This window comes from Galeopterus variegatus, unplaced genomic scaffold (assembly GCF_000696425.1).
Source record: "Galeopterus variegatus unplaced genomic scaffold, G_variegatus-3.0.2 Scaffold587, whole genome shotgun sequence".
Classification (NCBI taxonomy): domain Eukaryota; kingdom Metazoa; phylum Chordata; class Mammalia; order Dermoptera; family Cynocephalidae; genus Galeopterus; species Galeopterus variegatus.
Window position 1 is genome coordinate 341,342 of NW_007726698.1, and position 12,076 is coordinate 353,417.

The 12,076-nt window shown below is 34.6% G+C and overlaps 1 protein-coding gene across 1 annotated transcript in view; it reads left to right on the plus strand.

Moving 5' to 3' along the window:
• MYCBP2 (MYC binding protein 2, E3 ubiquitin protein ligase) overlaps positions 1-12,076 on the plus strand; it is a 260,417-nt gene that overhangs the window by 116,753 nt on the left and 131,588 nt on the right. The window contains exons 24-28 of the mRNA XM_008570270.1: positions 91-244; positions 5,475-5,647; positions 6,965-7,090; positions 7,182-7,309; positions 10,730-10,821. Of these exons, the coding sequence (XP_008568492.1) occupies positions 91-244; positions 5,475-5,647; positions 6,965-7,090; positions 7,182-7,309; positions 10,730-10,821 (673 nt within the window). The remainder of the gene's footprint in view (positions 1-90; positions 245-5,474; positions 5,648-6,964; positions 7,091-7,181; positions 7,310-10,729; positions 10,822-12,076) is intronic.

Sequence of the window (12,076 nt, forward strand, 5' to 3'; positions counted from 1 at the left end):
TAAAATGGAGATAATAACTTACCTTATGGGTTTTGGGGACTATGAGAAGGTAATGCATATTAAAATTATATATAAATATTTTTTCCCAAGGCCTGGTACCTGCGTCTATATCAGAACCTCCTCCATTTAAATGTCTTCTGATAAATAAAGTAGATGGGAGTTGTAAAACCTTTAATGACTCTGAACAAGAGGATCTGCAAGGATTTGGTGTGTGTCTTGATCCTGTGTATGATGTAATTTGGAGGTAAGCATCTCTGTTAATAAAATAAAGTAGTAAATAGGTTTTGATCTAATTATACTCTTGTGGTAATATGAAATTCATGTATAGACAGACTTTTCACACATGAGAACTTTCCTGTTTAAGTAATAGCTTCACTTCTACTGTAGTGATTCATAGGGAACTTTAGGACATAGCATAGTGGTTAAGAGCATGCATTTCGGGCCACACTGCCTAGGTTTATCCCAGCTCCACATTTTGCTTTCTGTATCACCTTGGAGAAGTTACTTTGAACCCATGTGCCTTGGTTTTCTCATTTATGAAATAGGGATAATAGTACAGAGGCATAGAGTAGGTGCTATAGAAGTGTTTGCTAGTATCATTATAATTATTAGTTTTACTTTCAAGAGTTCTATTGTTAATTATTTCTAGTCTGTTAGCAATTGTATCTATATTGTATAGAATTCATTCTGTTTCTTATTCCCATGAATAATTATTACCAACTGTGTAGAAGAAATTATACCAGATACACTACAGAATAAATAAGATAATTGAGCCTGCCTTTTAGGAATGTGCATAACAAAACACCCATATTAGTAGAGAAATGCATAGGGTTGTATAAACTCTGGAAATTATAAAAATGTAGAGATAGATAAAAGAACACAAGAGAATTGAGAAATAAATTATATTGTAGTTGTTTAAAACTTATTGTGGTGCTTTATATACATAACAAATAAAGGAAAGAGTTATCTTTCTCAGTATTTCAAGCTTTGGATACTAATGGGGGGGTATCCTTCCATTACCAGAGTAGTTCATCATAGGCCTGAGCCCTTGTTTCTTTCCTCTTACAGTGTTTATTTGGCTGGCCTTAGTGGGCAGGCATTCTAAGTTGAAAGGCTGAAGTGGCATGAGTGTGGAGAGGGAGGAGACTTTGTCTTCATTCTTTTGCCCATGCCTACTTGTCTTTCCCTTCAGCCAGCCAAGTCTTAAGAGGTCATGTTTTCTATTTATCTTGAGGCCTGCATTCAGAGTGAAGGAATTGTAGTGCTGCTCAGGTTGCTGACCAGCTTACTATATTATTTGGGCATTTTGTGAAAAGACCTGGAGGCCAGAATTGGGTTGAGTAGTGTTTTTAGATCTGCCTGGCAGCATTGTACAGGGTAGATTAAAATACCAAGAGGCTTCAGGTGACTGGTCTTTTGTAGGCATCCTTAAGAAAACAGGAGATGCTAAGAACCAAAGTTAGAGTAGTCCCAGTGGGATAGAATGGAGAGGATAGAGAGGAGAGAAGATGTAAAGATAGAATTGTCTGCAATTGTTTACTGATTAGAAGTCAGTGTACAACAGACTTAGTTACCAAAGAGCAGGCTCTGGTTTGGACTTAGGTATATAAATTGATGTGGCTTTTTTTTGTAGTTTGGTATGTTTTACTTTTAAATGAACTAAATTTGCATTAAGCAAACAAAAATAAAAATTGGCAGTATGGAATTTGTCTCTGGATGCATTCACTAAGTTAGAGATAAAAATATAACTAAGTTCTAGAAGCAAAAACTTACTTGAATTAGAGCCATTTCCCTAGGGTCTTAAAAGAACTCTGAAGGATGATATCCAGCTAGTTGAACTTACCTTTTTCATACATGGTGGTAGCAGTGGGACAGATGGTCTCAAATGCCTTGCCAGCTCTTTGATCATTTTCCCTATTGTTCTTCCAAAACAGAGATTCAAAGATGAAGGACAATCTCCTATTTTTTGGTAAAATAACTGGGAGGTATTTTCCTTTAAATTAGAATCAGAATCTTTTAAACATTTGTCCTGACCTGTGGCTGCTTTGTGTCCTCTGTGTTTTCAGTGGAGTACTAGCATTTTACAGCTATCACAGGTATTGCTGATCCAGCATTAACTTAACTTTGTCTTTCCTTCTGACCTGCATCTGCTTCCTTTTAAATTCTTTAGGCACTAACTTTACCTGAATAACTAGAAACTTAATATCTATAAGGAGCAGATAAATGTTGAGAATAGCAATTTTATTTTTTACTTACAAATTTATACAAATAATACATGAATTTGAATTGGACATGAATTTGTGTTACTTTTTTAAAAAGCAAAGCAAAAATACATATAGGAAAAAGCGTGGTCATTCTTCAGATCTTTGTCTTCCTCCATACCAATCCCACAAACCTTGTCTATGGATCCACAAATATTGTTTGGTTTATATTGTTTGAAACCTTTTAAAATGCATGTATTTTTTAATATAAATAAGAGTATAAGTATTCTAAAAATTAGATTTTTTTCCTCAAAAAAAGATGATTTGGAGATCTTTTCAAGTCAGTATTTAAAGAAATCCTTCATTATTAAAACTGTATAGAATTCTGTTGTCTGTATATACCAAATATATTTAGCTGTTTGCCCCTCAGTGAACATTTTAGATTTTTTAAATGTTATAGTATTACCTACAGTGCTACAGTGAACACACACACACACACACGCACGTACAAGCATGTGCACATACAGAGTTTTGTACATACATAGAGTATTTCTGCGAGATAGCTTTCAAGAAGTGGAATTGCTGAATCAAAAGATAGGCTCAGAAAATGTTGATGTATACTGCCAAATTGCCCTTTAATACTGTCTCACTAACTGGTATGAGAATCTATTTCCCCATAATATTAGCATCAACAAACAGTACTTTTATTGTTTTCAATTTTCGCAATGTTAATTTCATTATTCAATATGTATTAAGTGTATACTATATGATAAGTAAAGAATGACATAAGGTGAATAAAATAAACAACATTCTTGCTCTTATGGAAGTCTTTTTCTTTAGCAGAGATAGAAACTACATGAAGGTGAATAAATAATATAGATCTTGTTCAGCGCCATTAAGGAAAAAGAGGGTGCTGTGATTGAGAATAAAGCAGTGACCTCTCTTCCATACTATGGAGACAATATAAGTTAAGACTTTGAATTACGAGAAAGAACCAGGCATTTGAAGAGTCAGGAAAAGTCTTCTGGGCAGAGAGAACTTAGTAGGCCCAGCTGCTCTGATGTAAGCAAGAGCTTGGCAGTGTTTTAGGAATTTGAAGACTGCCAGTGTGCCCAAATCATAATGAGTGAGTGACATGAAATAAAATTAGAGGGGTAGGCAGAATCAGGACATGTGGGACTTTGTAGGCTAGATTAAGGAATTTGAATTTTCTTCAACAAAGGCATAGGAAGCCTTTGTAGGAATTTGAGAAGTGACACTGAGATTATACTTACTGTTACTGTGTGGAAAATCAGTGGGAAGGAGGCAAGGTATAGGTTAAACCAGTAGTTTAACACCTAGGCAGAGAGAATAGATTGAGAAGAGCCCTGAGAACTTGAAAAGTTAGAAGTTAGGTAGAGAGGAAGAACTAGCATGAGGTGACAGAGGAGCAGCCAGTGAACTACAAGAGAAGGCCAGGAGGGTATGCTGAGATTGAAGTGGGAAAGGGGCATGGATCAAGAAGAGAAGGAACTGTTCAATGATGCCGAACACTGCTGAGGGGTTGATTAAGTGGCTAACAAAAAATTCTATTTGATTTGGCTGCTTAGAATTTATCTGCAACTTTGAAAGAATAATTTCATTGAAGCAATAGATGTGCGAACTGGATTGGTATGGTTTGAACAGTGAATGGGGAGTTCTACTTCTGGCATTTGATGAACTAGATACTTTGGATGCCGTATACTTAAAAAACAAACAAACAAAAGATCTTTATATTTTATACATAGCTTGGCACTCAGCCAAGAAATTGCCACTGTGCTGTGCCTGTCGTCTATGTCTCCTACCATACCTCAAAAAAAGAAAACCAACATAAAAATAAAAAACATACTTCCATAAGCAGTAAGTAGTTTGCATTTGTGAAACATAGGATTGTGTTGAGGGCAAATGCTGATTTCAACTGGCATTTTGGAAACAAACCTTGTGCCAGCTGCAGGGTGAGACAGACAGAGACTGATCCCTAAACTCTCACATTAAGCCTCTGGCTCGGGAATGATGCTAAAATGGATAATGCCCCTTTGTCTCCAACAGAAGGCAAGCGTAAATCATGTTTAGAAAACAGCCTCTTCCAGTTAGGTCCATAGGTTTTTAAAATAAGAATCAATCAAACAAGGGCTCAAAGTCTTTAAGGCTGCTTAATATGTAAGAAATATCACTGTTAGTGAAATTCAGCAGAACGAGCGGCAAGATAAGTTTCATATCTTAGAGTTGTCAGAAACTGAATGTAAATTAACTATACACGAAATCTTTAAAAAAATAAAAAATAGAAATCAAGATGAGCAAACGAGACTCAAAATGAGACTCAAATTAATGAGGCGTATTTGAAAAACAACCTAGTAGCACTTTTATAAATGGAGAATAGTTTTTTAAACAAATGGATGAATATCAGATTTGAACAGGTGAGAGAACTGATAAAACAGAAGACACATCTAAGGATATTACCCAGAATGCCACAGAGAGACAAAAATATAAAAAATTTGAAACTTAAGAATATGGTGAGAAGATCTAATAAATATCTAAGAAGGAAATATTGGAGATTAGAGTCCCAGAAAGAGAGATATGTACTCAAGTTGATAAAAACAACTTTCCCAAAAAAGAATTCATAGAGTAAAAGAGGTCAAGAAGTAAAGATAGTTTTTTGAGAATTTCGTTCTGAAAGAGATATTAAAAATGGGGTAATGGCAGGAGGACATTATGGGTTCCTTATAGTTTTATTGGTGCTTTACTATTTATTAGTAGGGTTGAACATCTGCATAAACTCTGTGCTTCCTTTCTGAGAATAGCATTCCATTCCTTTGTCTGGTTTTGCTCTTGAATTGATTCTCTTTTATTGGTTTGCAGAAGCTCTGATACATTGCGGATATTGTAGTTTTGCCTCATATATATACTTCACATATTTATTTCAACTTTTGCTTTGTCTTTAAACATTTTTATGGGGTTTTTGTTGTACAAAAGCTTTATATTTATATGTACACATCAAATTTTTAAGTATACAGTTACTGTATTACTTATGAAGTATTGTGATCTAGATTACTATTTTTTTCAAATTCTTTCACTAGTAGTGATAGACAGTGCTTTATTTATATGTTTAGTTTAGATGCAGAAAATAATGAGCTACATTTTGACCTCTTTAAGCAGACTGTATTATTTATTTTCTTTGTGTCATCAGTTATATTTTAGAAAAATCTTAAACAAAACTACATGTTGAGGTGCTGTAATTATTCTCTTTCTGGAAAGGTTTCGACCAACTACTAGAGAACTGTGGTGTTACAATGCAGTGGTTGCTGATGCCAGACTTCCCTCTGCAACAGACATGCAGTCCAGATGCAGCATTCTTAGTCCTGAACTTGCCCTCCCAACAGGATCCAGGGCTGTAACCACCCGATCTCATGCCGCTTTGCATATTCTAGGTATGGTTCCTATTGGATGTTCAACTAATGTACGTTAATGTGTGCTGTGCTGAGGGGGTTTTTTACGAGTATTAAAATTTATATTTTGCTGTCATGTTTGTTAAACAATAATAATATGCTAGGTGCAAAATAGGTTAAATCCTCTACCTTTAAGAGGCTTATCCTACAGAAAACATACATTGGCCCTGTACCAACCTCATGAAAGTTTTACAAATGCCCAAATATAAAACAGTCTAGAATATAATTTTCCTAATAGGTAGCTCTTTAATTAAGATTGCTTAATTTGAATGTATAAACTTTTAGAGAAGTAGATAAGATATTCAAATGTATGATTACATTTAGTTTATATACATTAATTTTAAATAAATTCTATAAAATATTATATGAATTTTACAGATACTACCTCTGTCTTTTCTTCCTTTTTTTTTTTTTTTTTTTTTTTTTTTCATGACCGGTAAGGGGATCACAACCCTTGGTGTGGAGTCGCCCGCACTGCGCTCAGCCAGTGAGCGCACTGGCCATTCCTATATAGGATCCGAGCCCGCGGCGGGAGCGTCACTGCGCTCCCAGCGCCGCACTCTCCCGAGTGCGCCATGGGCTTGGCCCATGTCTCTTCTTATATAACAGTTTTCCATAGCACATCAAATTCACTTCTCTTTAATTACTTTGTGATATAGCACTTTTGCAATGTATATAGTCTTACTGCTTTTAAAAATGATTCTTAAAAAGGCACAGTTATATTTATCTAGCATTTGCAATTGTGAAATCATATTATAAAGTATAATTACTAGGTCATATATATAATTTGTTTCTTTTTTCTCAAGTTTCATTTGGTAACCAGAGTAAACATCCAGAACTATCATCAATTAAGGTTATTTCTGGCTAAGGTGTCTTCTTCGAATAGTACTTTAATAATCAAACTAAAGTAATTCAGAGAGTTTCATAAAAGGAACCACCTTGTAAGATTACAAAGGTTATGCTATTCCAGCTTTTCAGAGATTTAGTTTTGTGCACAATGTTGTCACATAGCATACAAGGGGACTTCAAAAAGTTTGTGGAAAAATAAGATTAAGAGATAATGTGGATATTTCCATGAACTTTTTGAAGACACCGCGAATGTTTGAATATGTTTACTACTCAGACAGAGGAGAATTTTTATTGGTTGTGTTTTCCCATGAAATGTTGTTTAAAGCTTAGAATAAATTTGTTGAACACACTCAGAGTTATTTATTTTAATTCATCCCCTGTAGCATTCTAATATCATCAGTGTGGGAAATTTTTATTTCAAGGAGTTAAATTTTGTTTGTTTTGTTTTAGGTTGTCTTGATACCTTGGCAGCTATGCAGGATTTAAAAATGGGTGTTGCAAGTACAGAGGAGGAGACTCAAGCAGTAATGAAGGTTTATTCCAAAGAAGATTATAGTATAGTAAACAGGTTTGAAAGTATGTATACTTATGTTTAGAAAATATTGTTTTATAACTGAAATATATATGTGGATATTTTAAAACATGGATTATTATTTGTATCTTTTAGGTCATGGAGGGGGCTGGGGTTACTCTGCCCATTCAGTAGAAGCTATACGTTTTAGTGCTGACACTGATATTTTACTTGGTGGTCTTGGTCTGTTTGGAGGTAGAGGAGAATATACTGCTAAAATTAAGGTAAAGTTCATTGACACTGTTGCTGTTTTTCGTTTGAAGATGGTGGTTTTGACTTAGTTTATTATTTTATTTAATGCTTTTTTTTTTTTAACTTTTGTGGGAGGTTAATCCTTCCCTTTAAAAAGGGATTGAGGAAACATTTCTAAAAATCTAATACAACAGCATTATATCATTAACTCACTAAAAAATAATCAAGTCACTAAGAAGGGAGGAAATGAAAGGAAAAGGCTTTTTTAGTAATTTAACACTGAAGAAGGCTTTAGTAGTCAATCTCAATCCTTTGTACTGAACTTCCTGGTGGTCTAGGAAAAGCAGCACCTTTTTGTGTGGCTACTTTTTAATAACTGTTTTAGTGACAGGAGGCACAACTGTTTTAATGCATGGACATATTGATGTAGCTAAAAATTTTTAGCATTTTTAGTGCCAAATACATGTAAACAACCATAACCCCAAGAGCTGGTACCAGGGATGAAGTGAGAGAGAGACTGTAGGGGATGGATTCCATCTGGTAGGCAAACTAAAAATCAGGAGTCATAAGTTTTCCACACCAACTTATCTCTGAAAAGGCTAGCAATTATTCTAAGCAAAGTATATGCTTATTGTTTGAAAATTCACGAATAACTTGAATTTTCTGCTTTTCATGTTATCAGAGTTTTCTCTTAAAGGAAAAGAGAAAACTGTAGTTTGTGCCTAAATTTCAATAGCAGGCTTCACAAAAAATTCTCAAATGTCATCTATTCAGAAGATGTTTTCCTAATTCTCTCAATAATACCTAAGAATTATATTAATATGTTAAAACTTCTTTATAATGTTGTTTTTTGACACTCCCTATAGAGGCCCAACCAGAACTGACAAAGTTTTAAGAATATTTGCTTATTTCTGGTTATAATTGGAATATGTATGCTAAAAAAAATTGCAGATGCTGTAGAAAAATTAGTGAAAATTACAAGCCTCTATACTTACATGGAGTGAAGGGACAGAATAATGATTAAGGACACCTGTAGCATATATATGTTGATAATAAGAAAAACAGTAGATAATCTTTGGATTATTTCAGTATACCTGATTCAAAGTGGTTATTTTAGAATGCCTTGATTCATAGTCAAGATAGAGAAGCACCTTAACTCAATGAGTTATGTAGTTCTGGTTGACAATGTCTAATAAGTTCATCAAGAAGATATATTTTTTCCTGGACTTCAGGTGTCTGTTTTTGTTTTTGTTTTTGTTTTTAATAATAGTCAAACCATGGTGGACCTTATATTTAATAGTTCTGGTATAGAATTATAGAGTCCTTCCATGTACAAGGGTACTTCAAAAAGTTCACAGAAAGATTTATATTCTTTCAATTCTATTTTTCCACAAACTTTTCGAAGTATCCTTGTATGTTGTCATTATGTCAGCCCCATTTTTCTTTTTAAACTCAAATTCTACTTCTCCATTCTCTGGGAATGATCTTGCCTTTGCGTTCAATTATTCAGTGAGTGCACTAAAAGCCTTCCGACAGGAGTCAGTCTTTTTTTTCTCTCTTCACCTTTCTAAAGTATACATTGTTTTTTCCTAACAGTAAGCCCCTGCTTCATTTTTGTGTTTTGTTTCATTTTCACACCTCTGGCTGTTTCTTCTGTCTCTTTGTCATTTCATCCTCTTCTATCTGGCCACTGAGTATTGGGGTTCTTCTAGGCCCAGCCACAGGCCCTCTTTCTCTACTCTATATTTTCTTATAGGTATTCTCTTCTAAGGCCAAAGTTTCAGTAGCCATTGGCATACCATGACGCCCAAATTTATTTCTCGAGCTCTGGCTGCTTCTTTAACTCATTTCCATGGAAATGTTTTAAGGCATGTCAGTTGTCAGTCATTATATATCTTAAATGAATTCATGCTCTTTTTCTAAGACATGGCTCTCTTCCATGCCCTCTGTCATGAGTAATACCACCCACCATATGCTTGTTACACAAGCCAGAAACCTGGACTTTTCTTTCTTTTTTTTTTTTTTGATAGGTCCTTCATCTCTTTCCTCCCCCCAAAAGAGACTCTTCCATCACTGCCCTAGGTAAAGCTCTTTGTCATAGACTAGCCACCTAGCTAGTCTCTGTACATATTCTTAGCTTTCTTTCTGTCTCATTCTCTCTCTCCTCATTCCTTCTTAATCCTACTGTTTGCCCCATCCAGTCCACTGAAATTATTCTTGTCAGAGATATGGATGACTTTTATATTACCAAAGCCAGTGGTCAAATCTCAGTCCTATCTTCCTTAACCAGTTAGCTGAATTTAATTCATTTGGGCTCTTTGAAATATTTTCTTCACTTGGCTCCTGGGGCACCACACTTCATTTTCCTTGTCTCACTGACTGCTCTTAGTCTGCTGCAAGTTGCTCATCATCAACCTGAACTCTAAATGTGCGAGTGTCCAGAATTCATTTTTGGACTTCTTTTTAAATTATACTCACCCCCATAGTGATCCATCCTTATGGCTTTAAATACCTTTTCTTTGATGATTTCTAAACTTACAGACCTGTTCCCTGACCTCCAGAGTCATATATACTATTTTTAAAATAACCCGCTTTTAAAAAGGACCTCTTCCTTTTAATTCTTCATTTTCACTTAATTCCATAAACCTTTTCCTATTAGTTATCTTTTCTCTTTTTTCCTTATCCAGACTCTGTGGTGGTCTCCTCTTTTTTTTTTTTTTTGTAAAGATGACCACTAAGGGGATCTTAACACTTAACTTGGTGTTGTCAGCACCACGCTCTCCCAAGTGAGCCATGGGCTGGCCCCTCTTTTTTAATTTAATAACCATTTTTTCATGCTCTTTATCTCTCTTTTTCCCATGCCATGTTGCTTTGAACTTTTTTTGTGACCTATTTTTTAAAGGTTCCTTATCTTCTGTTATTCCTCTCTCCATAGCTAATGTTTTTCTATCTTTTTTTTCCTCATTATTTTTCTATGTGTTCCACAAGTGTTTAATTTTTACAACTACTGTGAAGTGGACACTGTTAGTATCCACCCCTCTTTCATGGATGAGGAAACTGGGTCCCAGGTTCTCACAGCTAGTAAGTGGTGAAGAGTCTGCCTCATTTGAAACTCTCTTAGGTAAAATGCTTTAGTTGAGTTCTCTCACCTCCTTAAGATGTTTACATCAGGTACAAAACTTCTTGTATAGAGCTATTTAGAGCATTTGATATAAATACATGAGTATGTAAATCAGGAAAACAGATTAACATAGACCATAAGATATTGTATATGTTTCTTAATTTAAATTACATATGTGTGTATTTCACTTAATAACATTAGAGAAGCAGGTACTCTGATTTTTAACATTCTGAATAATCCAACATATATTGGACTCAGAAAATTATAAACACATTCAGCAGATTTACATAACTGAATAATTGGGAAAAATATGTTTTTCTCCTTTCCTCAGCTGTTTGAGTTGGGTCCTGATGGAGGAGATCATGAAACTGATGGAGACCTTCTTGCAGAGACTGATGTGTTGGCTTATGACTGTGCTGCTAGGTAAATGATTTGCTTGTTATTCAGTATAATCCTTATGTACTTAAAAATTCATTATATATGAATAAACATAACTTTAAAACTAATATTAAAATAATCTGCGAATATCAGATGTTTGAGAAATTAAATTATATATGAGGTGTAATTTAAGTGTTGCTTTTAACGATTAAAGCTAATAGTATACTTCACAATTTTATTTCATAAGATAAATTGTCTGTTTCAACGTTGAAGATGAAATGGAAATATACATATATTTTGTACACTTCTATTTTCATGCATCTCTTAGAGAGTACTTAATATGCCAGTGTTCTAGAGATTGATACGATTATTTATTACCCGTAGCATTGTATATATATACATATATATATATATATATACACGTGTGTGTGTGTGTGTGTGTATATATATATATATACACACACACACATACATATATATAGTGTCAAGTAATACTGTGTTATAATTCAGATCACCTGTGTACACGTGTGTGTGTGTGTGTGTGTATATATATATATATACACACACACATACATATATATAGTGTCAAGTAATACTGTGTTATAATTCAGATCACCTGTGTACATTGACATCATTCCAGTAGTATATGCTTGATAATAACACACTTGGAGACACAAACCACTTTACTGTAACCTCTTAGGAGTTTATCAAAATCAGTATGTTTATTTATGAAGGTTCATTAAGTAAAAGGAGACTTAGATTTTAGCAGTCCTTTCTGTCTAATCCTAAGAATGATCTCAACACTGTTATGACAAGTTAGTGATTTGATTCAGGGTATATTATGATGAGAAAAAATATAAACTAAGCTTGATAATAATGGTACTCTATACCTCCCCAAAATAACTATTTTAAGGAAACCTTGTGGTGGGTTTATAGGCTTTTTGCTAGTGAAAATATGTATTTTCTGAAATAAGGATCATAGTACAACATTGACTTTGCTTTTACCAGGTACATACTTTTGAGAACAAAAGAGTAAATCTAAAGGAAAGTTTGGTTATTTCTTTACTTTAGGCATTAACCAATATCATGAGATGTTTTTCAGTAATCTTTAATGGTTTTTTTTTTTTTTTTTGTCTTTTTCCGTGTCCGGCAATGGTTCGCAACCCTCAGTGTTGCCCCCGTACCGGACCGGGACCGGCAACGGGATCGCAACCCTCGGTGTTGCCCCCGCGCCTCGCTCAGCCAGTGAGCGGGAACCGGTCTGCATGTGGGATCCGAACCCTCGACGGGAGCGCTGCCG